Genomic DNA, 25,643 nt, shown 5'->3' with positions numbered 1-25,643 from the left:
CGGTTGACCAGGCTTTTGCTGGCGAGGTGAATGGCAATTTTGCTTCGCTATAATAGAGACAACGCAGGTTTCACCGTCAGTTAGATGCTTGTGGTATTCTGTGTCTAGCAGCGGTTGAAAATCGGACGTTGAATGTTATCAATATGTGCATTTGTCGGCGATAGCTGTTCTAAGCCAGACGGCGGCCGCCCCTAGCCCGACAAAGAATGGCATCTCAAAGACATCGGCCCGACTTGCCAACTCCAATTGTCAATCGAATCCCCATGAAGATGAGTAATTGTCGGCTATTCAGGCTTTTTTCCAATAATGATGAATGACCTCCAAAGTGAGCCCTGCTCTTTGACTTCCTTTTCAAATCTCTCTGCGAGGTTATCGTAGACAGAATTGGGAATATCGGCACCTAGCGCTGCAATCTGTTAGAAATTGAATGAAAATTCCTTTATGATATGAGCTTACACTTGGCAGTTTCAACGACACTCGGAATCGTAATGGCAAACGGCTCCCAAGAGTCCTGAGCAGCCTTGTCATCTCCCAGCCGCTTACCCATGGGCAAATCGACGTTCTGGATCGACACGTTTACCAGACCAGCAGCTTCGAATGCCTTGTCAAGTTTACTCGGGAATCTAGCACCAAGGCCGATCTTGTCGAAGATGCCAGAGAAAACCTGGTTGGCGTCGTTGGTTGCTTGGCCGACTTCGGAACGATTGTAGTCCAAGTCCATTTCTTGCACTTGAAGCCAGCCTCCAGGTGCGAGAGTAGCTGCATAACTGATTAGACTTGTGAATTTATTGATAATAGATCTTGGTCCTTACCCGCAAGGTTAGAAACAGCTTGTTCATAGCCAACCTTGGCACATCCGGGCAAGACGTATCGGACATGAGTAAAGTCAAAAGCTCCCTCAAGCTCACCTGAAGGCGGCTCGCATACGTCGTAGACCTCATAGCTGATGTTGCCTTGGGGAGAAGAGGGCATAAAACTATTCATTATATCTACTCCCACCAACTGAGCAGAAGGAGCAACTTGCTTCTGGAGATCACGAAGGAGGATTCCTGGTTAATTGTTAGCTTGCTTTATGATATCCCTTTACAAGCTCGTCTCACCATCGGCACAGCCAACATCTAGAACCCTCAGTCCCTGTTTGTTCAGGTTTACCGGGGCAAAGACGATTTGATTATTGAGGCATCGCTGAAACCATGCATGCTGCTTCTGGAGACGCTCAACCTCCCGGTTGCTTTCCTTGAGAAGGTATTGAGGGTCTGCTTCAGTCGACATGGTTTGGGTAGGATGAGTACAGGTTGGCGGGGAGTGAATGAATCGTTGAGCTCGAGTGTTCTATACCATCATATGGAAAACTGACAGGATCTCATAATTAAGTATTCGTCAGAACCCAACGTTGATGGCGCTTGGTCTATGTCTCCGATCGCCAAGGAAAAGTGTCCGTACATGACCCTTGCTGCCGTGTAGTCGGAGACATGTTTAGCGCTGACAGATGTGGAGGGCCTGACCCAATAGAGACCCTCCTAGAAGTCTGTGGGAATTGATGGCAATTGCTATTAAAAGCTTATCAAGCCTTTTCATATCCCTTCTGAACAGTAGATAGCCATTCCTAGCCCCTCGCTTACATCCATCGTAAGCTGCTTGGGCTGAGGTAACAGTTTTAATCGTCTTGGGTGGATCCCTCTCACCGAAGGATACTGGGTGGGCGGATAGCCTGCCACCCACGAAGGTTAAAGGTCAAAATGGCAGTTGGACCTAGCCGGTCAGATTATGACATGCTCAGTGATGCTCGAGTGAATGGAGGTGGGGGGCCAACCATGTGAAGATCTCATTATGAGTTGGATGCTGTTTACGTAACTCGGACTCTCTCCAAGTCATTACTGCCTAGCCTTCTCGATCGAGTAGCCCTTGACAGCCTGAACTTTGTTACCGCAGGTTCCTACACCTTCTAAACTGACTTCAACCATGTCCCCATCTTTCAGCCACAGGGGGGGCTGTCTGACCTCACCCACACCTTGGGGTCTGTTGCTGATCAGCAAGTCGAAAGTTCACCCAGGGAGTTGATACTCACGTTCCAGTAAAGATCAAATCGCCCGGTAGTAGTGCTGTGCCCTGGCTCAAAAAGGCAATGATCTTTGCCACACTGAAGATCATATCTCCAGTGTTGCTCTCTTGCACCGTCTGCCCATTAATCTTGGTGGAGATCTTCAAGCTCTGCGGATCTTGGATGAGTTTCGAGCTGACAATTCCAGGCCCAAAGGGAGCCCATCCGTCAAACCCTTTTCCGAAACCCCATTGAGTCCCACCTCGACGCAGCTGCCATTCGCGATGAGAAACATCGTTCCCAACGGCATACCCAGCAACGTATTCTAGTGCCTGAGATTCGGGTACTTCTCTGGCTTCCTTTCCAATGACGACAACCAGTTCACATTCATAGTCTACACCTTCGGCTTGTTGTGCAATAGGTGGAAGGGGAATAGTATCAAAGGGACCGTTGAGAGATGTCAGAGGCCTGAAAAATAAGACCGGGTATTTGGGGATTGGTGTCCCAGTTTCGCGAGCATGTTGCTCATAGTTCAGACCCAGGCACCGGACGGTCCGAACGTCTTCGCGAGCAAGAGGGCAGAGAATAGATTGAACGTCCTAAAAGTAGCAAATGAATAATCACACAATACTGTGGTGATATACGGACACTCACTGCCACTTGATTGGTAACTTCATGCTTGCTCCAGGGGTTACCACTGAGAACGCGGGCTTTGACAGCCTTGCCGACATCCGTTACGCCAGAAGGAAGGATGGCATCGCCGTAGTAAGCTTTCCCGGCCTTAGCAAGGAATCTGATCAATCGCTGGCTTCCGTTACAACTATGCTCATCGGTAGTGGGATGTACAGGCTCACCGAAAAGGTAGACATGTTGATTGTAAGCTCAACAGACTAATATGGGTCACTCGATTCAAAGTAGGGTTAAAAAGCCTCTGTTAGCCATAACAATACTGCAATGAGTATCTTTCTTTATGCACCTATGTGTTAAGTACATTTGCCATGAGATTACACAAGGGCGCGCTTTATGGACACACTACATAAGGGCGTACACTAGGGCGGGCCACCTTATATGCCTACATTAAGGCGCCTTCTACTCAAGGGCGCTCTCACCGCGAACATGCAGGGCGATCAATCATGCTCGTAACCGAAAGGGCGTAGAGCATGCACGTGTAGTTGCACAACAATTAGGCTCACATCTTGGGACCTGTCGGTGAAATGGCTCGGGGACTAAGGTGCCGCTTTATTGCTGACTAGGTTTCTTAAGGAGCTTTTGCCACGATACTCAAAGCTTACGCTTTAAGAGCAAAGCATTATTATGTTGAATTTTTGATAAGATCTAGGCCTCTGCTGAATGCACGAATCATATCAGTTACGTTCCGCTAAACCAGAAGGTGGATTCCAAAGCGTAGCCTGTAGTAAGGTACACGACCGATAGGTAGTCTTATGATCCCTGACAGCAACTGGGGATACTAACTAGTTCATTCTCTGTGTGTTCCTTTGTCTCTGGTTATCTATGCATAAATATACGCTGTCATATACTCTCTATGCCACCCACAGTCATCCAATGAAGGCCCTGATGTCGACCTTCTGTACGACCCTTGTCTGAAACTCGTTTGCAAAGTCACGACTCCCCACCCACGACTCCCAATCATCGTCCAGACACGCAACCACTGCCTCCTGATACGCTGACCCCATCCGATGCGCCAGTCTCTCCTTCGCATCCTGTAAGAAGGCGTTCTTAATCGTCAGCGCCGTGACTTTGCCCGCATCACCACCCAACTCATACTTGACTATATCGTCATAAATTTCTCTTGCTGTCTGCCACAGCCCGATCTCAAGTAGCACCACGCCCAGCGAGTAAATGTCGTGCGTCATGTTGAAGTTCGTGCTTGGTGACCCATGACGGTCCGGGTGTCGGTACACCTCGTGGTCGATATCGACGACACCCGGTGCAAGGCGTGTCATACCGGCAACGGGTCGTGAGAACTCAAAGTCGGTCAGGTAAGGGTTCGCAAAGTCGCATTTTCCACCGTCTTCAAGGAAGAAGAACTTGATGGCATGGGAGCGGATGCTCTTGTGTAGCCACCCATCTGAGTGGAACGCGCCAATGGCGCGAGCGATCGTCTGTGCCACATGGAAGCGTTGTTTGAGTTCCAATTTGTAGTATGGCTCGTTGTTGCTGGACAACATGAAGTCGTTTAGGCTCTTTGGCTTGAGATCCGACGTGTCGAGTGGGTAGTCGAACAGAAACATATACTGGGCCTCTTTGGCGTCCCAAGAGTATGAGTTGAGGGGCAGCGTTCTGAAAGAATAATTGCCGGCCGTGTGAAGGAGTCGCGCCAGTTGTGGGCCGTATAGCTCCTTGACTGGTCTGGCCATGTTGTCAAGGCGGGTGTCGCTCTTGTCAGCCGTCTTTTTGAACTCGACGAGAATTCTAGGCTGGGCAGCCTTGGCCTCGGCCTCCAGGCACGAAATGAAGTTTTCTGGCTCCAAGTTAGATAGCGGGACTTATACCAGGGTTCATAGTGTGATGCCTATTTACCTTTGGAAGCCCCGGCGTCTCCCGACTTGCCGCTTGGGTCGGCAGCAAGCTTGTTCAGGTCGACGTGGCCTTGGAAGAGGTTCACCTCTGCCATCCCATCGCCGTCAGGGCGGAGCCGCTCCCGGAGATCCGCGTTGCGATAGAAGCCAAAGCCGTCGAGCAGCGGCGCAATCAGATATTCAAGGTCCTGGTTCCATTCCTCAAACTTCTTCAGCGTCTGCTCCAACTCACCTTTTGTGAACACCCACTGAAATCCTGGTTGGAAGTTTTTCAGCGACGTCAGCTTCTTGGGAGACTTTGCTCCTTTGGAGTTGCCTAATCCAAAACCACGGAATTGCCACCACTTCGATTTGACGGGAACCGAAGTGTCGTTCTTGCCGTCCTCGCCATCCGCTGACTCCTCAACCTTCTCAATGTTGCTGGCATCGTCAATCTTGAACGAGTCCTTGACTGGGTCAAACTTGAAATGCGGACTGAGGGGGGAGAATCTCTTGTAGTCCTCGTCTAGTGTGGCAGCAAGCTTGGCGTACTCAGCCAGAACCTGTTGGAGCTGTCCGAGGACGCTGCGCACCAGATTTAGGTACTCCTAGTATCGTTCAGCATAGTTCAGCACAGCACATGATGTAGGTATCTAGCGCACATCGGGAACATTCTCCAATAGCGTCATGTCGACGCTATTACCGTCAGCAGCCCGGAACAGCCTCGAGAGATTTTTGAGCCGGTAAATCTGAACGGTGAAATGCGTCACCATGTGTGACTGCTCATCGTTGTAGATCTTGATGGTCTTGATGGTGTTCTTGATGAACTTAGCGGTGAGATACGTGTCTTTGAAGATGGCGATGACGCCGAATGTGAGGCTGGCCGGGTCCATCCTCCTGGTCTTGAGGTAATTCGACGTCGTTGGAAGATGAACAATGCCAGAGCCTGGTCTTGAAAACTGGCCGCTGTCAGGCAGCGACTCTCGGCGGGCCACAGCCCTCAACCAACCAAGCGGCTTGCGCTGAGTGGCGCACCCAAGCTGCTTGGCATGCAATGCCACGCATTATCTCATGCTTACCTATCCAGAGTCGGAAAAGGGCAGCGGCTGGTGTTTTGCCAACCCCGCCCCAGCTGTCAGATCATCACTCGACAATCGCTGCCCAATTCTTTGCTCCTCCATCCCGCCTGGCCCAACATCCAAGCTATGCTCAATCCAATCCCGTGATGCTTGTCGGATTCGATCTGAGCTGTCATCCTCTCGAGGGCCAGCGCCGCCGCCCGGCCACGGATCAACGAACCGGCAGGCGGAAAGGATTGTTCGCAGCCAATGCGGGGGAATCGTCAAAGTCTTCAGCATTGGTCAAGAACGCAAGTACACGACACACGAGAATTCGCCAGGAAACCGGAGGAAATCATGTCGCCACTCTCAACCGTCTGATCAACACACTACAAGAGAGCGGTATCCCCGGACCGCAGCTTTTCCGTCTGAAGAACGAGTTCTCACATCAGCTTGGGCAAGGTGGTCAGGGCAACGTCCGTGGTCTGGACGATGGAGTCGCGAGACTATATCAGAGGGCTGACAAGCGTATCCGCAAGATCTGGCCAGTCAAACAAATTGCTATTAAACAGTATATCAGGATGAGGGGCGGGCGCGCTGACACTCGCTTCTGCAACGACAATCTGTCGTCACGCTTCCGGGCTGCCGAGTGTGAAGTCCTCGCTCTCTCCCCGGGCCTGTTCAGAGACCATCCCAATATTGTCAAATTGGTCGGCTGGGGTCTCTGTCTCGACACCATTGAGGATCCTGCAAGCCCGTGCTGTGGCGGTCTGCAGCTCCCACTACTCGTCTTTGAGCGAGCAGAGATGGACCTCGCCGAGTTTCTAGAACGTCTCTTCCCAGAGCCCCAACGGAGCGACGATGCGCGAGCAGAGGAAGGCCTAGCTGGACCATTCCTAGCTAGAAAGGCCGAGCCACAGCCATCATGGTGGTCTTGGCGGCTACAGATGTGCTGGACCTCCCTCCAGCGCTGGTCAGGCCTGGAGCCTGATCCGTATGAGTTGGTTCGGCTCTTGTGCATCGACATCGGCCACGGTCTGCAAAGCCTCCATGAGAATCATTTCACACATGGCGACTTGAAGCCAGAGAATGTCCTCATTTTCAACAATGGTGGCACTTGGACTGCGAAGCTGTGTGATTTTGGATGTGCGGTTGGCCAGGACAAGACAACCAACCAACAAGACGACGCCACTATCCCGAATGTGCAGAAGGAGGAATACCTTGGAACACCGTACTGGCTGCCTTCCGGCTATGAGCTTGCAGCCCTCGGGGGATTTGAAAGCTTGCAGAAATGCGACCTCTATGTCTACGGCCTTCTTGTTTGGAGCTCGTTTTGCCTAAGAGGCAAACACCCACAGGCCCGCCCAGAGCTAGACGACGCTCTATCCGACCTAAAGGAGCTTAGCGACAGACTGACACACATGTTGCTTCCTCTCTCTCCATACAAGCAGCGACTCCTTGATCAGGTCTCTGCCTTGCTTGAAAATACCATGGTCGATCCAGCAGATCGTAGCCTAAAGCCATGGACATACCTATATCTTGACTATGGGCAAGATACACAATCTGCTGAATCAGATGATTCAGACTGCACACCCGCTATCGATATCACACCTCCTGACTACCACGCTGTTGATACCAGGCAACTGTGGCCGCACCTGACGTTAGAAATGAAAGCAGGCTATAAGGAGTGTCCCTGGTGGTGCAAGGAGTGTCCCTGGTGGTGCAAGGAGTGTCCCTTGTGGTGTGACGACCGTGCAGATCACTGTAGGTCAGACCCATTCAGGCATATAGCCACTACTCTAGGCGACCTTCCCGACGACGGCGGGCGCGGTCCAGCCTCCCGGGTGGCCTTGAGCTCGGATGACAACTGCCTCAGCACCACTTTGTTTTCCACCGAGAGGCGTCACAAGAATACAATATATCTGCCCTCTTATATGTCTAGGCTACTTCGTGAGGGCCAGAGAAGCAATTGGCAGGGGTACACTTGCCGAGGCTTGTACTACTTAGCCCGATTTCGAAGCCGCGTCAAGCTCGAATGGTGGGAATTTTGTACCGATGCATGTGCAAAAAACTTTGTTAGGGCAGCATTGAGAGCTTACCCTCCAGTTGACACTGATACTCTTGCATGGCTCTGCACAGGTCCGATCGGGAGTGCCGAAGTTAGGGCACTGGATGGGGACTTTTCAACGTGGGAGAGCATTCTTTTGCCAGGGAGATTGGACGAGTCTATGAGACTCGACCGGTTCCTGCTTCTGCTTCAGTTCGGTGCCCATGTCGAAAGAGAGGCATCGACTCAAGCAGGCCAGCTGCGCGACATACACATCGAAGCCAGCCGGCATTCAGGAACCGTTTTTTCACGTTATTTGAGATCATGTCGACCAGCAACGATACCCACTGTAATGAAAGAGATTATCCACCGGCTCGGCAGAGCCTACAAGGAAGGGTATGTTTCTGAATCTACCTTTGCGTATTTTGGCAAAAGAGCCAAAAGAGACCTGGCCAAAGACCACAACCATCCGGCCATGCAAGCACTTGCGCGGTGCATGGCGCAAAAGAGAGACCTCTTCAACTCAGAATCCTCGATGGCAGCAACCGAGAGAGAACCAATGCTTCCAAGGTACCAAGATGGCAGCGCTACACTACCGTCCGGCTGGAAACGACACGCAGGTACTGGATTGGAATTCTTTGAAGACATGTTTACGCAGTCCGTCACTTTGATTCGACCCGAGATCAGCCCTTTAGATATACGTCAAGTCAAGGTCGGATTCCTCCAAAACCACAACTCATGCCATGTCGATCTGCTCTCGTGCATGCGCGTAGGATCGAGCCAGAACAAGCGCCGCCAGTTCGAGCAGGATCTGGAGAACCGGTTCCCGTACTATGACAGCAACTGGTTCTCGTCTGAGTGGGAAAAGGAGCCCGACACCAAGGACGTGTTGAAGGAAATCGGGGAGCCGTGGCGCATCCGGACATTCACAACGTTCCTACGCACGCCAGGGGTTATGGACAAGATATTGGCCTTCCTTCGCATGGCTGGCAAGGTCCTCGCTGGTGGGATTTTTGCCTTAGCTTTAGTAGCCATCTTGGCGGCTATAGCTTTTGCCATGTGGATCACTTTTGGTTGGGTTGCTGTGGGAATGATTGTGTGGTGTGTTTCGATGCTCATCCTCGTGTACATCGAGTCGCCAAAGATGCAGTGATGATAAGGAGATATGATCAATAGAAGCTAGGATGTTGGTAAAGCAGGACAGTGAGAAACGGGACCTGGAACGCAAAAGGGTCCGTGTCGATAGCTGAGGTTTGTGTTTAGAAAAGTCTTAAAGTTAATGATACCCATGAATCTCTATGCGGCTAAGAATGATGCAATCAAGCATAGAGCATCCTCTGAGGCCGAGAGAGCCAGTTGCCTCTTCAGCAACCTTTCACTGTTCAAGCCCAAAACTTTCCCGCACTGCATCTCCAAATCGCCGTATAGCCTCATGAATCTTATCCGATGGTGCAGCAGCATACGTGGTCCGGAAGAAGAGTGTATCATGTTCCTCAGCCTTGTTGGCGTAGAAGAAGCTGCCCTTAATCACCAGCGCACGGTGTTCGATGCTAGTCATGAAGATCTCATGCTCGATCTCTGTGATACTCTTGGAGGAGGCGCTTGGATGTTTCTTCCAATCAATCTGGAGCCAATGCTTTTGGTGCCCGGTCAGCTATTCAGTTCATACACAGATTTCGATGATCACTTACAAACATGCCTGCTACTGGCGGCTTCCAGCTGACCACCTCCTTGGGCAGCCATTTCTCACAGGCGTCCAAAATGACGTCTCTTCGCTGGGTGTAGCCCATCCGTAGATGCACCAACCAGTCCAGGTACACACCGTGGCCCCAGTGTTCATCCAGCAGCTTGAACAGCATGAGCTGTGACACGCCACTAGGGCCTTGCGTGCCCACTTCCGAGTGCCTACTATACCGATCAACCATCTGCTCGCTAGCCGTGATCCAACCGCATCTAGATCCTGGAGCGAGGACCTTGGAGAAAGAATCCATGCGCATGACTCGACCGTCCACATCCATACTTAGGTATCTCGGCAACAGGCTATCCAGGAACTCGGTGCGGGTTGCGGGAGGGGGGAGAGCAGGCGCGCCTTGACCTGCGTACGGTTGCATCTGAAGGAAATAGTATGGTTCGTCTTCGATGATGTATAGGTTGTGCTTCTGAGCCACGGCGTAGATGTCTTTCCTTCGTTGAACACCCTGAGTCGCACCCGTGGGGTTCTGACCAGTTGGTACCGTGTATAAAACACGCGGCTTCTGAGCTCCGCCATGCTTCTCCGGGTTCCAGTTTGTCAAGATGTCGTCGAGACTCTCCGGAAGCAAGCCTTCTTGATCCATCTTGACACCCGCAACCTTGATGCCCATGGGCGTGCCAGACTCAACAGCCGTCGAGAAGGTGTATTCTTCCGAGACGATGTAGTCACCAGGTTGAGTGAGCATGCGAAAGGCAAAGTCCAGACTCGAGGTGGAGCCAAGAGTCATGGTGCACGCCCAATCCGAGTACGGAGGGTCGTGAACCAACTCGGTGTGTTCAGTGATCCAGCGCAAGAGCTGCGCAGAGCCATGTCCTTGACCGTAATTGAACGCCGTGGCGATATCAAAGTCGGATTCCCCCGTGGCTTGGTCATGTTTGCCTGCCTTGAGCAAAACACCATGCTCGTGCATGTCCTTCTCGGAAAACTGACCAGCTGGGGGCACTTTGAAGTGAAGCTCATCCCAAGGAAAGTACTCGCTAGATGGTAGTCCTCCACCAAGGGATATCATGCCAGGCACACCGAGAAAACCGGCCGCATACTTGAGAGAGTTGACCACGCGCTCGGCGGACTCCTTGCTCAGGACGTGATCCCATCTCTTAGCCTTGGGCTTGTGGCCGTGTTCGCGGATTCTGAACGTTTCGCTCTTGGCTGGGGCAGCAGGTCCCCACTGCGATTTGTCGAGGATCTTTCGTCGACTTTTGATATCTTCAATGTCCAGTGGGCGCTCTGGGGCAACGATTGACGCTGTTGCAGTTGGGGGTGCCATTGTGGAAGACGGAGAGGAAGTGATAGAGAGGCAGAAGAGTATTGATGCAAGTAGCTGTGTGATAAGAGGACTCCTAGGATTGTCTCTTTGACTACCTATGAGAATCTAAGTAAGATTATCAACAACGAATCCTGGTAACTCGGCACATGCACAAGGGTGCTGTAAATAGCGTCGCCACAATGACATTGGGCTACAATAGTGTCATACATAGACGCCCTAGTGTTATGTACGCCTTAGCGCATTGAAAGCCTCAATGTACGCCCTGTATGCGTTCTACACTCCGGTGTACGCCTTTGTGTAGTGTTCGCGTAGTCTACGCCTTGGGTGTATACGTGGGTCGAGTTCTCCGATTGGCGGCGCAACACAGATCGTAAGATTAATACCTGTCCACCTTGAGACTTTACTTCCAGACGAAAATCTAGCTTTTGTTTTTATCTCGACGACCTTGGCCGGTTCTTAGGCTTGCACATGCCATTGTCACCAAATCATCATGCAGAGGACAGCTGCCTAAAGTACCATCCTACTCCCACTCGACAAGTCAGTTTACCCAAGGCTCTTGAAAATGATGCCACTGCCAACGGCGACATTCCCCCATCCCACGATCGAGATCACGACCAAGTCGCCGACGATGCGTCGGACACCTTCCCCGAAGGTGGGTTGACCGCCTGGCTTGTCGTCTTTGGCTCCTGGTGTTCTATGGTCTGCATCTACGGCCTCATCAACACGAGCGCTGTCTTTGAGTCATACTTCAAGACACATCAGCTTCTGGACTACAGCCACTCACAGATAGGCTGGATTTTCAGTCTGTATCTGTTTCTGGTATTCCTAGTTGGCGTACAAGTAGGCCCAGTCTTTGATCGGTTCGGGCCGAGAGTTCTGGTGGCCGCAGGATGTACCCTCATTGTGCTTGGTCTGATGCTATTAAGCCTCTCGAGGAGTAAGTCTTATATATATTTGTCGGTCGGCTTTCCCAGCTCTAATCAAGATACTCTAGCTTACTATCAGATCATTATGACGTACTCAGTACTTGGTGGTCTTGGAGGAGCCCTCCTAAACGCACCTGCGTACGGTGCAATTGCTCATTTCTTCCACGCTAGAAGAGGGCTTGCAACAGGCGTCGCATCCACCGCTGGTGGCATCGGAGGAACCTTGTTTCCTCTCCTGCTTCGACATCTTCTGGGTCCAAACGGTGTCGGCTTTGCCTGGAGTTGTCGAATCCTGGGCTTCATTATGCTTGGCCTTGCCGTCCCGGCCAACATTTTCATCCAGAGTCGCCCGTCAGTCCGGATGAGCAGTAGAGATCAAGTCAAAACCCGGTCCATCTGGCCAGATTTCGGTATTTTCCGTGACCCCCGTCTAGGCTTGGCTACGGTGGGATATTTCTTCATGGAAATCGGCCTCTTCGTACCCCTGACGTACATCATTTCATACGGAACAGCTCACGGCATACCGACTTCAGACAGCTTCCTCTTCCTTTCCTTTCTCAACGCGGGCTCCGTCGTAGGTCGCTTCCTGCCAGGCCTTCTGGCTGACAAGTTTGGTCGGTTCAATGTAATCATTGTCACCATCGCACTTTGTGTGGTGACGGTGCTTGGTATATGGCTACCATGCAACGGCTCAAGAGCAGTTCTCATTTTCTTTTCTGTGACATTTGGAGCGGCAAGTGGAAGCAACCTCAGCCTCATCCCAGTTTGCCTCGGACAATTTTGCGAATCAAGGCACTACGGCCGATACTTTACGACGGCTACCATGATTGCCAGTTTCGGAACTCTTATTAGTGTTCCTATTGCGGGTGCCCTGCTAGGGATTAGAGATGAATCTACTGGGTGGATGTCTCTAATCCTATTTTCCGGCTGTTCCTACTTGGTCGCTTTGATTTGCTACTTTATAGCACGAGTCATGACAGTTGGTTGGCTACCACAGGCGAAGTTCTAACTGGCCTTTGGAGAGACACTTACTTCTGAGACAAATACAGCCTGATTTCGTCTACCTATGATAAAGTGGATTTTCCTCTCAACAAGGAAGGCTTCCGCGAGAACAACACGCCAAGACTGACCAAGCGTCTATGCTGTTGCCAACCTTGGGGCTCTATCGACACCCAAACATGGGTATAGTTCAAATCTATGTATCCCATAGTCTCAATTACTATACATCCAATCTTTAATAGTAAATAGTTAAATAGAGATGCGCGCCTAGAAAGAAGTTCTCTTCCATCAGATCCCCACTACCGACGTGACCCACATTTGTTCAACACACAGGGCGTAGCCAATCAAGTCATAGGCACGCGATTCAACCAAGATCACGACTGATCTTGGAGTCATTTCTTTCTCTCTGCTCATTCTGTGCAAACTGGAAGACGTGGTGTCTTCTTACCCTGCCGGTTTCGTTTGACGCATTAAGATATCGGCTACTGGCGCTACATTCTCGCCCATACACAAGCCCCTTTACGACGCGATGGATGGGCTTCCCCATTGGCAGGTAGAGAAGGAACCCGGGTCTTCTTCTCAGCCTCACGAGCCCAATGAGATCACTATCACCCCTGACATCGATACTATTTTAGCCAATATCCACAGCGATGAGTTGCTACCTCCCGATGTCGATCTCAACGACATCAGCCTCGATGGCTTGGCGAACTTCGACGAGCAACGTGTTCTGGATGATTCTTCATGCACAGATGGTTCATACGCGGAATTTTCAACTTTTTTCTCTGAACCTAACTTCTCTCAAGCTGCTGGTGCACATGCAGACCCCCCTTCACTTACTCTCGATCCGTCTATCTCATCCACAATAAACCAAGAGTCCGGGCCTTCCCACTATGACCCTGTTGGACCGATGAGCACCATGCTGTCTCAGGATTCTCATAGAGGACCCATGGCTAACTCCATGGCCATCACTGGACAAAATTATCGACATAGCACACTTCCATCAAAGACTGGACACCGCTTCTCCAAAGAAGCTCTCCAGATTCTCAAAAGATGGTTGGCTCTTCATAGCCGCTACCCTTACCCAGCCGAACAAGAAAAGGAACTCCTCCAGCGTCAAACGGGTCTCACCAAGACTCAGGTTTCCAACTGGTTCACTAATACTCGTCGCAAACGCAGAGCACAACCCCAAAGGAACCCATTCTCCCATACCGATAACACACAAACTGGCCCTATCGATATCAGCCGTCGGCCTGGAACACCAGCTGTCGATAGCAATACAAACCAGCTGCAGCGCTGGGTAGACTCGCCGCCCGAGAATGAGCCCGCATCTGTCACTGCTATTGCTAGGGCCGTGGCTTCCAGCTGGGACAGTCCTCCCAGAAGAAACAGTGTACGCCGCAAGGATCACGAGCGGCTAACCCGAGGACAAATCAAGTCTACTGTGTCTTTTGCGGGATGTTTGACCCAGATGACGGTCACCTTGAAACTCACAACCACACAGCATGTAAAGTAAGACCGGTCGAAGACAAGTCTTTCTATCGGAAGGACCACATAAATCAGCATCTCAAGCTCGTTCACAACGCTCAGTTTATTGATTGGTCTATGAAAGGCTGGAAGGTCACGACATCAGAAATCCGATCCCGATGTGGTTTCTGCGGGATAATTATGAATAGCTGGCCAGCCAGGGTCGATCATCTAGCAGAACACTTTAAGAACGGAAGCACTATGGCTGATTGGAAAGGCGACTGGGGCTTTGAAGCATCTATCCTCGACATGCTAGAGAGCTCCATCCCGCCATGTAAGCACTACTCTAGTTCCTTGGACTTGATGGAGCCGATTTCTAACTCTTATCTCACTTAGACTTGATTGAGATGGAACGAACATCTACTTTTCCTTTTACAGCAACCAGCGCTCCAGCTGACTCCCCGCGGAGTGCCTACGAACTCATCACGTTGGAACTCGCCTACTTCATAGTCAACTACAAGGAAGAAATAGGAGATCTGCCTACCGATGAGGAGATGCGGCTCGAGGCTTGTCGTGTCATCTTCGCCTCAGAAGCATCATCCCGGCGAGGCATCTCGACCGAGTCTTCTTGGCTACGAGACCTCCTCATGGGAGACCAGGAAATTGCCAAGGAAGCTCAATTTGCGCCTATCCGACATGGGGCTGAAAACAGGCTTTGTGCCTTGAAGATCAACGGCAAGGACAACTTGTTTGAACAATGTCCGCTTGAGATGCAACTCAAAGAGTTTATCCAAACTAAGGATTTACTCGGCATACACATGACAGATGACGAGCTACAAGAAGAATGCTGCTACATTATCGGTAATGTTCAAGAGCTACCTATACCGCACTACGATTTCATTGCGGACTGGCTCATCAGGCTTGTCATGTCTTCGGCCGAATGGTTGGTCGACTTTCGTCATCGTGCTCATCTTCAAAGGACTCAACATTCCGATGGTCCTCTCTCCCGACATTGGGGGCTGGAAGGTACCCAAATCAATGCCGAAGATTACCACACCAGAGATGGTTCAACTAGGGCCAGTACCTTGAGGCCTGCTCACAGCAGAAGCCTCAGAGACACACCAAGAGTAGCTTCGGCTCCTCGTGCTCGGACAACCGTGCTAGGGGCTCAGCCACAACAGTCAGAGGGGCTCGACTCTAGAGTTCGGTCAAGAAGGAGCCCGGGGGCCTTTGAAGACATGATGAGAAAGACTTTCTTCATGAACGACTCCAACTGCTACCGTCGTCTAGCGCAGGAGCTGACTCGCTTCGTTATGGCTACCATGTCGCCCAACAACCCAAATCAACACGTACCATCAGACGCCGAGATTCAGCATCAAGCTCGGTGGATCTTATTTGAGAGGTACATAAGCCCAACCAATGCAACTCTTCCCCCACTAACATGATGCCAGTGACGATGCATGGAACCAAACAGCGGCTGATAATGACGAATGGCTGCAGCGCTTCAAGCGAGATGTTGGCATTCTTGCGGGTCCAGGCCTTGACAGGGGGCAGGGCGCTCAGTAACTCTACTCCGGGGAGGTGCTTGCCAAGTCCTTATCTATAATGATGATTATTCTGTCATCGTGACTGAGCTCAAGCCGCTCCCTCCACTTTTCTATTTCAGGAGACAGTTGCAAGATAGAGACAAAGGCAAGAGAACTGAGCACATTGCTCCCCACATGGCAATATCCCAAGGCCTTTGGCCTTTCTTTTGTCACAAGTATGAGTCAATTGTAATCAGCATACCTCCTACGTCAGTACAAGAGAGTGCGTGGCTCGGTCTGGTCGCTTCTCCACAACTCTCTAAGCGGAAAGATCGAAATAAGCTTATATGCGTCTTGGAAGCTATTCACTTTCCTTCATAGGAAGGTACACAATGCAATGAAGAAATTCTAAACTTTACTTCCAACACACTTGCTCCTCTTCCGAGCCTCGTATTGAACTTCAATTATCACCTTCTCATCTAGGCCAGGAGGCCCAGTTTTCCTCATCGTCATCATCTTTAATCCACCTGTGAAGTTTCACCAAGCCTCGTTTTCAACGCTGTGCAGAGAGGTAACAACGAATGAGGACACAGGCGCTGAGACATACCTTTCTTGGGAGTGTGGCGATGCTTACATCCAAACGTATGCCCAGACATTTCCCCACAGAATATCAACATTCAAGTCTTACAAAGACCTCAAATAGGCAGGTAAAGATAGTCTGTGAAAGGAAGGACGAATATTGACGCGCGAAGGTCCGGATCCCTCGAGGACCGATGAGCCGAATGTCTAAGTATAAAGAGTACAGCTCTGCCAGATGAATTCAAACAGACAATTCAACAACATTCTCATCCCCACCATCTCACAAGCAAATCAACACCTCTACTCAACATCTCTCTCACTTTCACCATGAAATTTTCCGCTCTCACCCTCTTCGCCATGGCCTCCCTAGCCATCGCTGCTCCCGCCCCCGAAGCCAATGACATGAGCCTTTCCGATGTCACCGACTTGATCAAGAAGGGCGAGGCCAAGGTTGAGATTGCCAACGCAAAGGAGTGCAAGTACCGCTGCTGCAACAATTTTGGCTGGTGCCCCTGCTGCTAAGTTCACGCATCTGTGGGCCTAATAGCAATACGCCATCTATGAGGTATGAAAATGCCGCTAGCCCTTCGTTCATCTCTCCATATTCTAACATCAATGGACACAGTCTTGGGCTCAATGGTCGATAAAGTATCAGTGATCGTGGTGGAAGTGTTCCTAGGATAGTGTTATGTTCTGAGTGTCAGATAGCCAAGCAATCGAAGAGCAAATGCCAGTCTCGATATTATCCCCGCTTTTTCCTTCTCTCATCACCTCTCCATGAGTGAGTGGTTTATTATGTTTTTCTATCGCCATAGCATCCATGCTAGTTTTCTCTTTGTTTAACCGAAATTTTGGCCGTTTGATCTCCTTGCATGAATGCTTCCATTTCGTCTTTGACCGTGACAAGCCAGTTGAATTACGCAAGTGTCTAGTTTTCCCCACATATCATGCTTGATAAGACACTATCGCAGCAGCACGAAAGTAGCGAGTGTTTCAGCTAGTACCCTATCATAAAATGATAGTGAGCCCTCAAGCGATTTTCGACCGTGGCTGAAAGTGGCTTCGGTTGAGGACCCGCCGACACGGCCACGCCGGTCTCTGTTGTGTGGCTTGGTGACCGTTATCACTTCCAGTGGCTTAAAGCTGATAAGAGAGCAGAAAATAACGTGACAGATAAGAGTGACTTTAGGTAAAGTGGGATTTTAGTGGGCCATGCAAGTGTTTCTTATCTTTCATCGCCCCTCGACTCCACCAGCCACTCCACAAGCCACTCCACATTCATGGAACACGCACGTGGCGCGAAAGCAAACGGGCTCTTGTGTCGCAACTCTCGGGGATTCATATTGTGAGAATGAAACGCACACAACAGAATCGTACACGTTGTCTGTTGACAGTTTTGTTTTCAATTTCGAACAATCAAATCCCCGGCCATTATGGGTTTCTAAAGTAGTCAATGACAGGACTTTTCTGTCTCTTGGAAACGAAATCAATCATCCCGAGAAAAATAATGCTTGGGTGCAGGGTAGCAGAGGATTACGTCACCATCTCACTACCCCCAACCATCAATTCTGTTACTCGGCCAAGCGATGCAGTAGAACAGAATAACTTCGAGAAGCCATATTTTCCGACAACACGGCATCTATATGTCTGCAATATGCAGCGGTCTTCATACCATTTCTGATCAAGCCCCGATCAAGCTTGCAGCGCGACATGGTGCTTCCTGGTTCACGCCAAGCCGTCAAGTCGCAACGCCAAGCGCCCAGGCCCTGCCAAGCCTTCGATCAGATCTATTGAGCCTCAACTAGACAACTTCATTGAAAGAGCCAATGCTAGTCATTGTTACAAAGCGCAACTACAACATTGTATATGTTGTATGTTTTATATCCTCTAAAAGGTAAATCGTGACCATCTTGTTACCCGTCACCACCCTCTCGCCGGGCTTGCCGCGGATCGAATCTTGCACATCTTCGCGTCGTTCAAAAGGGGCCAAGTCTGTCACGGATACAACAGCGGATGTTTGTTCCATATCTCCGGGCCCGACTCCATAAATAAACGAGGCCTTCATTCGATACTGCTTCGTCTCGAGACCAACATCACGAATCCTTTCACATTCCTCCTTGGGCAAGTCAAAGTAAAACATGACGGGACCTTTTGAAGAAATGACACGCCCGTGTTCTGCCTCGGCAAATTAACCTCTGATAAGACTGCACCAGGCAACCCAATTAGCGTCCCTCTACCCATCTCCGCGTCGTATGTTATGCGCGGGGTTTGCACTAGTGATAAGACGCGGCCGGTTAGATCGGCTCCGTTCGCTGACCCAGGTGTGACACACGGGGTGGCCGACTGATACGCCATCTCGCGTCGATCGAGATACCGCAGAGATACCTAGAACCTGGTCAATTTGCAAGGGAAAAGGGGGTCTTTTTACCCCGGACTAAAGTGTATCCCTTGGTAGAACCATGTCGGTTGCATTGCTGCAACCCCGTCATTCCCGAACTTGGTCAAGTCCGGGATAAATCGCCCTAGAAACTGGCCCCCCCATCTTGTTCTAGAGCTGTTCTTTCTTCCAAATTCCCGACATGCTTGATAGCTTCGCCAATTGCCATTAATTCCGCTGAAGCCATGCCACAGCTTAAAAAAAACAACCCGTACCACGTAAGCACTCTTCCCTCGGTCTTCCAACTGTCTTCTCCCAGGAACGCTGAAACAGCACAGACACACGCGATCAACGGGGCGAGCTGATAGCCTCGCGACCTAACAGGTTAGAGCATACCCTGGTCATGTGGCGTAGTGCCCTTCTCTTCCGGCATAGTCTTGCCGCTTTATCCGTGTACGCCAGCTTCCCCCAGATCAGACCAACGATTAACTGTAATACGCATATTACGTACCTTTTTGCTCTGGTAGTTGGGACCTTCCTTATTGACTTAGGCCCGAATAGACGTGCTATCTCATTGACCATGTCTTTGCCACCTACGAGGGACGTTATATCTGGCTTCTCCCGCTGGTGATCGTCCATAGTAATTTGTTTCGACTCAGTCAATCTTTTCCTGAGCATTGAATTCACAATGGCAGACATCAGTCCCAAGAATGAAGCCCTTGAGGCTCAGGGTTCACCAAGATTGGATGAGAAGCCAGGTTCCAGTGAAGTCACCACCGAAAATGAAAAGTCATGGGCCACTCGCAATGGACTCACCCTCGAGTCCTTTACCGCTCACGAGGATCATGGCAAGGGATCGGTAGAACTTGAGCGACGGATGAAGCCTCGCCATCTCAACATGATTGCCATTGGTGGCAGGTAAGTGTCCCCTCCGAATCATTGAACTGGCCTTTGACTTTGGGTGCTAACTGAACCTAGTATTGGTGCTGGTTTCTTCGTCGGTAGTGGAGCTGCCTTGCAAACAGGTGGTCCCGGCTCTGTCCTTATCGGTTTCCTTATCATGGGTGTCATGATGTTCAACGTCGTCTATGCCCTTGGTGAGCTTGCTGTCATGTATCCCGTGTCTGGTGGTTTCTACACGTGAGTCGACCATAACAAACATTTAGAGTAATGCGCTAACACATGTTCAGGTACGCCAACCGATTCGTTGATCCTTCCTGGGGTTTTGCCATGGGTTGGAACTATGTCATGCAATGGGCCTTCGTCTTGCCTCTGGAGTTGACAGTCTGCGGTACTGTCATTCAGTACTGGGCTCCCAGCAGCAACGTCGCCATCTGGATTAGTGTGAGTAACCATGTTCAAGTGAAACTCGACCTGGACTAACAGCATGTCAAGGTCTTCCTCGTCGTCATCATCCTCATCAACGTCTTTGGTACTCTTGGATACGCCGAAGAAGAGTTCTGGGCTTCGCTTCTCAAGCTTTCGGCAACTCTCATTTTCATGATTGTTGCTATTGTCCTTGTCTGTGGTGGTGGACCTTCTGACGGTCTGTATCACGAATACTGGGGCGCCCGACTCTGGTATGACCCAGGTGCCTTCCAGCACGGCTTCCGAGGATTCTGTGGTATGTATCACACAGCCAGCCAATGCTTACAAAGTAAAGTATCTAACATGAGATAGGTGTCTTTGTCACTGCTGCCTTCTCCTTCAGCGGTACCGAACTCGTTGGTCTTGCTGCCGCTGAAGCCAAGAACCCCGCCAAGGCCCTCCCTGGCGCCATTAAGCAGGTCTTCTGGCGAATCACCCTCTTCTACGTCGTCGGTCTTCTCCTGGTTGGTCTTCTTGTCGACTCAACCGACAAGCGACTGTTGAACGCTGGCAGCGATGACCCCAGTGCCTCTCCCTTTGTTATCGCCGTCGCCAACGCCGGTCTCAAGGGTTACGACTCGTTCATGAACGTCATCATCTTGGTTTCCGTCCTATCCATCGGTGTTTCATGTGTGTACGGTGGTAGCCGAACTCTTGTCGCTCTTGCCCAGCAAGGTTTCGCTCCCAAGTTCTTCGCATACATCGACAAGTCGGGTCGTCCTCTCCCTTCCGTCGCCTTGATCATCTTGATGGGCTTCTTGGGTTATCTCAGTGTCGACGGAAACGGAGGCACCGTCTTCACCTGGCTTCAGGCTCTTTCCGGTCTCGCTGCGTTGTTCACCTGGGGCTCCATCTGTCTCTGCCACATTCGATTCCGACATGCCTGGAAGTATCACGGCCACTCTCTTGACGAGATTCCCTTCAAGGCTATCTTTGGTGTTTGGGGCTCCTACATTGGCCTGGGCCTCAACATCATCGTTCTGATTGCCCAGTTCTACACTGCTATCACCAACCTTGACGGATCCGTTGGTGATGCTGAGTCTTTCTTCGAGTCCTACCTGGCCTTCCCTGTTGTCATTCTCTTTTATGTCGGTGGATACATCTGGAAGAGGCAGGGTTGGTTGAAGCTCAGCGAGATTGACCTCGACACGGGTCTTCGTGAGCATGATTGGGACAGCATCAACGCTTACCGTCGTGAGATGGCTGCGGCGCCCGCCTGGAAACGTGTGCTTCACGCCATGTTCTAAGTTGTAATAATAGCATAGTTGTAGACATGTTCACTTCGGCCATCAAGCATTTGCTTGGCCAATCAAACCCATAGCATATTTCAGCATCTAGGTAGTCTATATTAAGTTTAACTCATCTTCTTTGATCTCCTGGCTGTGGATGTGTTCGTTGTCCGGTCTAACTTTGAAAGGGTTGAGTGCGGGATCCCAGGCATTCGGGTATCCATCGGATACCCGGTCCCCACCCGCCGGAGCCCGGGGTCTAATCGATTGCCCGGTTAGCCTACCTCTGAAGATGGTGAGCGCCTTGATGGAGATGAGGAAATTACCTATGGAACAAGCCGGTTTAATGACTATGGGAAATTCGGCTCTATTGTGTGACCGAAGTGAAGAAGGGTTACTCAAGCTGACGACGCATGTTGGCCCGGCCAACTAGCCTCAACCTCGCCAAATCACTCAACGAGTCTCCACAGCTGTTTTTGAGGAGAATTTTGTATCCAGTGTTTAAATATGGCATAAATCTTAATCTTGTACGATTTGCCGATGTTTATAGCATTCTGCCGTGAGAAGCCCCTGCCTGAATGTGAGTTGCTCTCAAACATTTGCTTGCTCCTGGAACCACTTGACTTAATAGAAGACGTATATGACGGCGTTCGCATCTTCAATGGCCCTGTTGCTATTCCGTAGGATGACACATGAGGAACATAAATTCGTATTCACGCAATCGGAATTTGCAGTTTATTTTCTCATCTTGTATAACCTGGCGCTTCTAACCCTCACTGTTGTCCAGCAGCCGCCTGCTGCTCTTCAACCTCCTTGTCAATGATAACAACACGCAGAATCTTTGCCAAGTCATCCTCTGGGGCCCGAGACTTGACATCCAGCCCCTTGAAAGTATCCGTGCTGACAATCAAGTTCGCGATGAACACGCACTCCTCATCGCCAACGGTCTCGGAACGGACGTGGTGACATCCCGGTGCCTCATACCAGCTCTCTCCAGGGCCATATATCTTTGCGCCGCTATCATGCGAGCGAGTCTCACCAGTTGCCGGATCTACGTGAGCGTGGACCATCTGGTTGAGGACATGACCTCGGATGACGGTTGCCACGACAGCTGCACCGGCGTGAGTGTGAGGAGGCGTGGCTGAAGATAAGTCAGTCTTAACTTGGTAATACTGAAGAAAGAAACACTCACCCGCATTTACAGGAGTCGTCACGGTGAGTCCGAGCCAGGTTTGGCCGGGGATGTTGGGTGGGTGGTGGACATGGGACACGGCAACACCAACGGTCGGCCGTCTGCACGAAGTAAGTTTCAGTCTCAACGGCCTCCAAACTGAAAAGATGCATGATAGTAATAGAAAAAGATGTCACCGTGAATGCACTCACCCATCAACAGTCCACTGGCCATCCTTCTTGACCACATTCTGATCCTGCCACCGGAGGTTCAAGTCGACGTTAGGGAATTCCATGATGTTGTTTGTTTGAAGAGTGCTGTTTGTATTAAAGAATGAGAGCGTAACGGCGAAAGCAGCTGCTTTTATACACAACTCAATCCTCTCGGCTTTCTGCTATTAGCTTGTTGAGTAGGCGGGTCGTTCGGGTATCGGGTATCTGCAGGGTGAATGTGTTGAGGTCTCCACGTTTCCACGCGTCAATCATAAGCACTATGAACGCCCGGGTCTGTTTCACAGTGGCCAGCAGCTAAGATGGTTATGCAGGTTTTCATTTGACAGTGGAAAATCTATGCATAAGGGTGATTGAGCCGAGTGACATTGGCAAATCCGAGCTTTCAGAAGGGCGGTTGGAGGTATCACAACAGCCGCAACTCTCAATTTACATGATTTATTGATTACAATGCCGTGAGTCATTCTTCGGTCATGAGGAAAGTCCAATTTTCAGCTCCGGGTCAACCGGGCATTGATGACTTTGCGATGATGCAAAGAGGTGGGACGGTAATTGGCAGAGCCCGATGTGCCAAGCCTTGACCTTTGGTTGGCAGATTACCGTATTGGGAAAACAGTGCTCTTAGTACTGTTTGTACATGGCACGTTGCTTCAAGGAGGTTGTATTCACAAGACAAATCTGCCGAGGGTGGCTGTCAGCAATGGAATATCTCGGGAGAGTTTCGGATTAGAGAAGTAAGTACAAATAGGCTCGATGGAAGCAGAGTTTAAAGAAGCAGGCACCAGCAGCTGTCAAAGAATGTCAAGAGTCATCTCTCTTGTGACCATTTCACGCAAAGCTTTCACATCTACCTTTACTCGCACTCGGCTTCATTCGAACCATATTTTCAATTCTAACTTTGCCATAAATCGCTGTCAACCTATCACGCGAACCATGGCCTCTCTCAACATCCCCACCACGATGAAGGCAGTTCTCCAGCCTGACAAGAACTCCCATAACCTCATCCTCTCCGACATCCCCGTTCCTGTGCCTACCCATCCTGAGGATGTTCTCGTCAAGGTGCATGCCACCGCTCCATGCAAAGGCGAACTCGACTGGGCTCTTTGGGCACCCGACTTCATCGGTGATGACAAGATCCCCATCCCAGGCCAGGATCTTGCCGGCACAGTTGTCTCGGCCCCGGAGAGCAGTGGCTTCAAGAGTGGCGATGAGGTCTATGCTCGCATCGAAGCCAACCGCCCGGGCGCTGCGGCTGAGTACACTCTGGCGCGCGTGCGAGAGCTTGCCATCAGGCCCAAGAACCTTAGCTGGGCTGAAACTGCGGCGACCCCGATCAGCGCCTTGACGGCATACCAATCCCTCTTCACCAAGGGCCCGCTGGATGCCTCGGCGTTAAACGGCGACACGGCTGCAAAGGAGAAGAACTCCAAGATCAGCCTTCTCATCACTGCTGCAGCTGGAGGAGTCGGCAGTTGGGCGGTCCAGCTTGCGAGCGCTGCTGGCGTCAGCCGTCTGGTTGCTGTGGTTGGACCAAAGAACGGTGAATTTGTTCGAGCACTTGGTGCTACAGAGACTGTCAACTACAAGAAGCAGAGCATCGGCGAATGGGTTGCCGAGGATTCCAAGTCTCGCCAGATTGACTTTATCTTTGACTGCATCGGAGGCCAATCGCTCGCCCAATCCTGGTACGCGGTCCGAGAAGGCGGAACTATCGTCAGTGTGTGCAGCGTGCCAGAGGACAGCCGCCCGACCGACGTGAAGAAGAACGTCCAAAGTCTGTGGTTTGTTATTACTCCACTCGGCAAGGACCTCGATAGCATTACTGGTTTTCTGGAGGCTGGAAAGCTGAAGCCAAACATTGACAGTGTTGTCAAGTTTGGTGAGTTTGCCGAAGCTTGGGACAAGGTGGAATCTGGCCGAGCGAGAGGCAAGGTTGTTATTGAGATTTCTGAATGAGTATGAGAAGGAGAAGTGAGGCTTAACGGTGGCTATATGGTTGATGAAAGGCAAAACAGGTCGATAACGGCCTAGGCAGAACTCGACCATGCATGTCAATTGGTATACAAAAAGCTTCATCTGTTTGAATAAACTTTGCAAGAGTTGTGTCGCAGCTCTCAACAAACTTTCTAACAGCGGAAAAGAATATATAAGTAGTGTGATCTGATGTTTCTCTCCCAAGGACATCGATGCTATATACTATAAACAAACCCATCGAAAAGAAACAAAATCGATATCCGCCGTCCCAAAATCTCCACCAAAAATGGGCGATACCTCAAGTATCCCTAGTCCCAAGTCGGCCTCAACTGAGACGTCCAAGCGCCGCACGAATACAGAAGCATACAAAGCGGAAACGCTGGAGTTCCTCGACAAAGCATGGGGAAAAGAAGAGTGGAAGCCTCCAACCAATATCCCGCGCCGTGACGGCAAGGGCACGCCATTCCCTCCGAACAAACCCTGGACTGTGGGCGAGCTTGATGTGCTCAAAGACATCACCATAGCTGCCCTGAGCAGAGATATTCTCCCTCTTTGCGCGCTATATGAACCCGGAGGAGCCATATTCGAGGCCGCTGTTGATTCTGGGCAGCTTCGGTGGTGCATCAAGGTTTGCGCCAACGCTCGTCGTGTGGTCAGGGAGAGTGCAGAACCTCGTTTGACAAAGAAAGAAGTCTTTGACATGGTAATGGCTGGTACCCTCGGCGGCAAAGCTCAGGTTCGCGACTTGGAAGCTGCAACCGAGGCGTATTACAGTTGTATGGATTACGTTGACTGCCTGTTAGAAACGCCAAGTTTTGCAGATGCGCGACCTGTATGTCACTGTGGGCTACGGGAGTCGGTTCCAGAACAAGAGTCCTTTGAAACTAAAAGGAAGAAGCTGGTGTTCATGTATTTTAATAAAAATGCAGAGGAGGAGCGACGACATGTACCTAGGTTTGTTTTTGGGAACTGGCGACAAGATCATCTTGGATACCCCTTACGGCAACTTGCCTTGCGTTGAGTTGAATGAACGTTGTTATTCTCATATTAATTCATGCAATAAAAGGTCAAGCAGACTCGCTCTACACGCAAAACTGTCTTGACATGCAACAAAC

At 50.6% G+C, this 25,643-nt stretch overlaps 11 protein-coding genes across 11 annotated transcripts; 6 read left to right on the top strand and 5 right to left on the bottom strand.

Moving 5' to 3' along the window:
- Positions 1-284: 284 nt before the first annotated feature.
- NECHADRAFT_51927 (uncharacterized protein) lies at positions 285-1,272 on the bottom strand (the record flags this gene model as incomplete). Its single annotated transcript, XM_003042315.1, has 4 exons — positions 285-406; positions 457-759; positions 813-1,049; positions 1,101-1,272. 4 exons carry the CDS (start codon positions 1,270-1,272, stop codon positions 285-287), a joined length of 834 nt encoding a protein of 277 aa, XP_003042361.1.
- Positions 1,273-1,874: 602 nt separating this feature from the next.
- On the bottom strand, positions 1,875-2,910 carry NECHADRAFT_97247 (uncharacterized protein; the record flags this gene model as incomplete). Its single annotated transcript, XM_003042314.1, has 4 exons — positions 1,875-2,019; positions 2,069-2,640; positions 2,696-2,845; positions 2,896-2,910. 4 exons carry the CDS (start codon positions 2,908-2,910, stop codon positions 1,875-1,877), a joined length of 882 nt encoding a protein of 293 aa, XP_003042360.1.
- Positions 2,911-3,597: 687 nt separating this feature from the next.
- Positions 3,598-5,453, bottom strand: NECHADRAFT_86576 (uncharacterized protein; the record flags this gene model as incomplete). The annotated part of the gene is made up of 3 exons (XM_003042313.1): positions 3,598-4,523; positions 4,583-5,168; positions 5,223-5,453. The coding sequence occupies 3 exons, from the start codon at positions 5,451-5,453 to the stop codon at positions 3,598-3,600; spliced, it is 1,743 nt and encodes a 580-aa protein (XP_003042359.1).
- A 332-nt stretch (positions 5,454-5,785) lies between these two features.
- NECHADRAFT_86575 (uncharacterized protein) lies at positions 5,786-8,818 on the top strand (the record flags this gene model as incomplete). The annotated part of the gene is made up of 2 exons (XM_003042406.1): positions 5,786-8,061; positions 8,101-8,818. 2 exons carry the CDS (start codon positions 5,786-5,788, stop codon positions 8,816-8,818), a joined length of 2,994 nt encoding a protein of 997 aa, XP_003042452.1.
- Positions 8,819-9,040: 222 nt separating this feature from the next.
- On the bottom strand, positions 9,041-10,685 carry NECHADRAFT_51829 (uncharacterized protein; the record flags this gene model as incomplete). Its single annotated transcript, XM_003042312.1, has 2 exons — positions 9,041-9,301; positions 9,357-10,685. The coding sequence occupies 2 exons, from the start codon at positions 10,683-10,685 to the stop codon at positions 9,041-9,043; spliced, it is 1,590 nt and encodes a 529-aa protein (XP_003042358.1).
- A 468-nt stretch (positions 10,686-11,153) lies between these two features.
- NECHADRAFT_97245 (uncharacterized protein) lies at positions 11,154-12,620 on the top strand (the record flags this gene model as incomplete). The annotated part of the gene is made up of 3 exons (XM_003042405.1): positions 11,154-11,226; positions 11,305-11,622; positions 11,680-12,620. The coding sequence occupies 3 exons, from the start codon at positions 11,154-11,156 to the stop codon at positions 12,618-12,620; spliced, it is 1,332 nt and encodes a 443-aa protein (XP_003042451.1).
- A 948-nt stretch (positions 12,621-13,568) lies between these two features.
- NECHADRAFT_51835 (uncharacterized protein) lies at positions 13,569-15,640 on the top strand (the record flags this gene model as incomplete). The annotated part of the gene is made up of 4 exons (XM_003042404.1): positions 13,569-13,980; positions 14,046-14,408; positions 14,471-15,476; positions 15,526-15,640. 4 exons carry the CDS (start codon positions 13,569-13,571, stop codon positions 15,638-15,640), a joined length of 1,896 nt encoding a protein of 631 aa, XP_003042450.1.
- Positions 15,641-19,244: 3,604 nt separating this feature from the next.
- NECHADRAFT_51989 (uncharacterized protein) lies at positions 19,245-21,171 on the top strand (the record flags this gene model as incomplete). Its single annotated transcript, XM_003042403.1, has 5 exons — positions 19,245-19,474; positions 19,535-19,696; positions 19,747-19,840; positions 19,952-20,180; positions 20,237-21,171. The coding sequence occupies 5 exons, from the start codon at positions 19,245-19,247 to the stop codon at positions 21,169-21,171; spliced, it is 1,650 nt and encodes a 549-aa protein (XP_003042449.1).
- A 755-nt stretch (positions 21,172-21,926) lies between these two features.
- Positions 21,927-22,448, bottom strand: NECHADRAFT_51650 (uncharacterized protein; the record flags this gene model as incomplete). The annotated part of the gene is made up of 3 exons (XM_003042311.1): positions 21,927-22,187; positions 22,221-22,294; positions 22,346-22,448. Coding segments are annotated over 3 exons (438 nt in total), but the record flags the coding sequence as incomplete, so codon positions are not given.
- Positions 22,449-23,487: 1,039 nt separating this feature from the next.
- NECHADRAFT_51729 (uncharacterized protein) lies at positions 23,488-24,510 on the top strand (the record flags this gene model as incomplete). The annotated part of the gene is made up of 1 exon (XM_003042402.1): positions 23,488-24,510. One exon carries the CDS (start codon positions 23,488-23,490, stop codon positions 24,508-24,510), a length of 1,023 nt encoding a protein of 340 aa, XP_003042448.1.
- Positions 24,511-24,814: 304 nt separating this feature from the next.
- Positions 24,815-25,554, top strand: NECHADRAFT_86568 (uncharacterized protein; the record flags this gene model as incomplete). The annotated part of the gene is made up of 2 exons (XM_003042401.1): positions 24,815-25,360; positions 25,483-25,554. 2 exons carry the CDS (start codon positions 24,815-24,817, stop codon positions 25,552-25,554), a joined length of 618 nt encoding a protein of 205 aa, XP_003042447.1.
- Between the last annotated feature and the right edge of the window lie 89 nt (positions 25,555-25,643).

The sequence above is a fragment of the Fusarium vanettenii genome (genome assembly GCF_000151355.1).
Source record: "Fusarium vanettenii 77-13-4 chromosome 11 genomic scaffold NECHAsca_36_chr11_2_0, whole genome shotgun sequence".
In the NCBI taxonomy this organism is placed as follows: Eukaryota; Fungi; Ascomycota; class Sordariomycetes; order Hypocreales; family Nectriaceae; genus Fusarium; species Fusarium vanettenii.
This window is presented reverse-complemented; position numbering and strand designations above follow the sequence as displayed.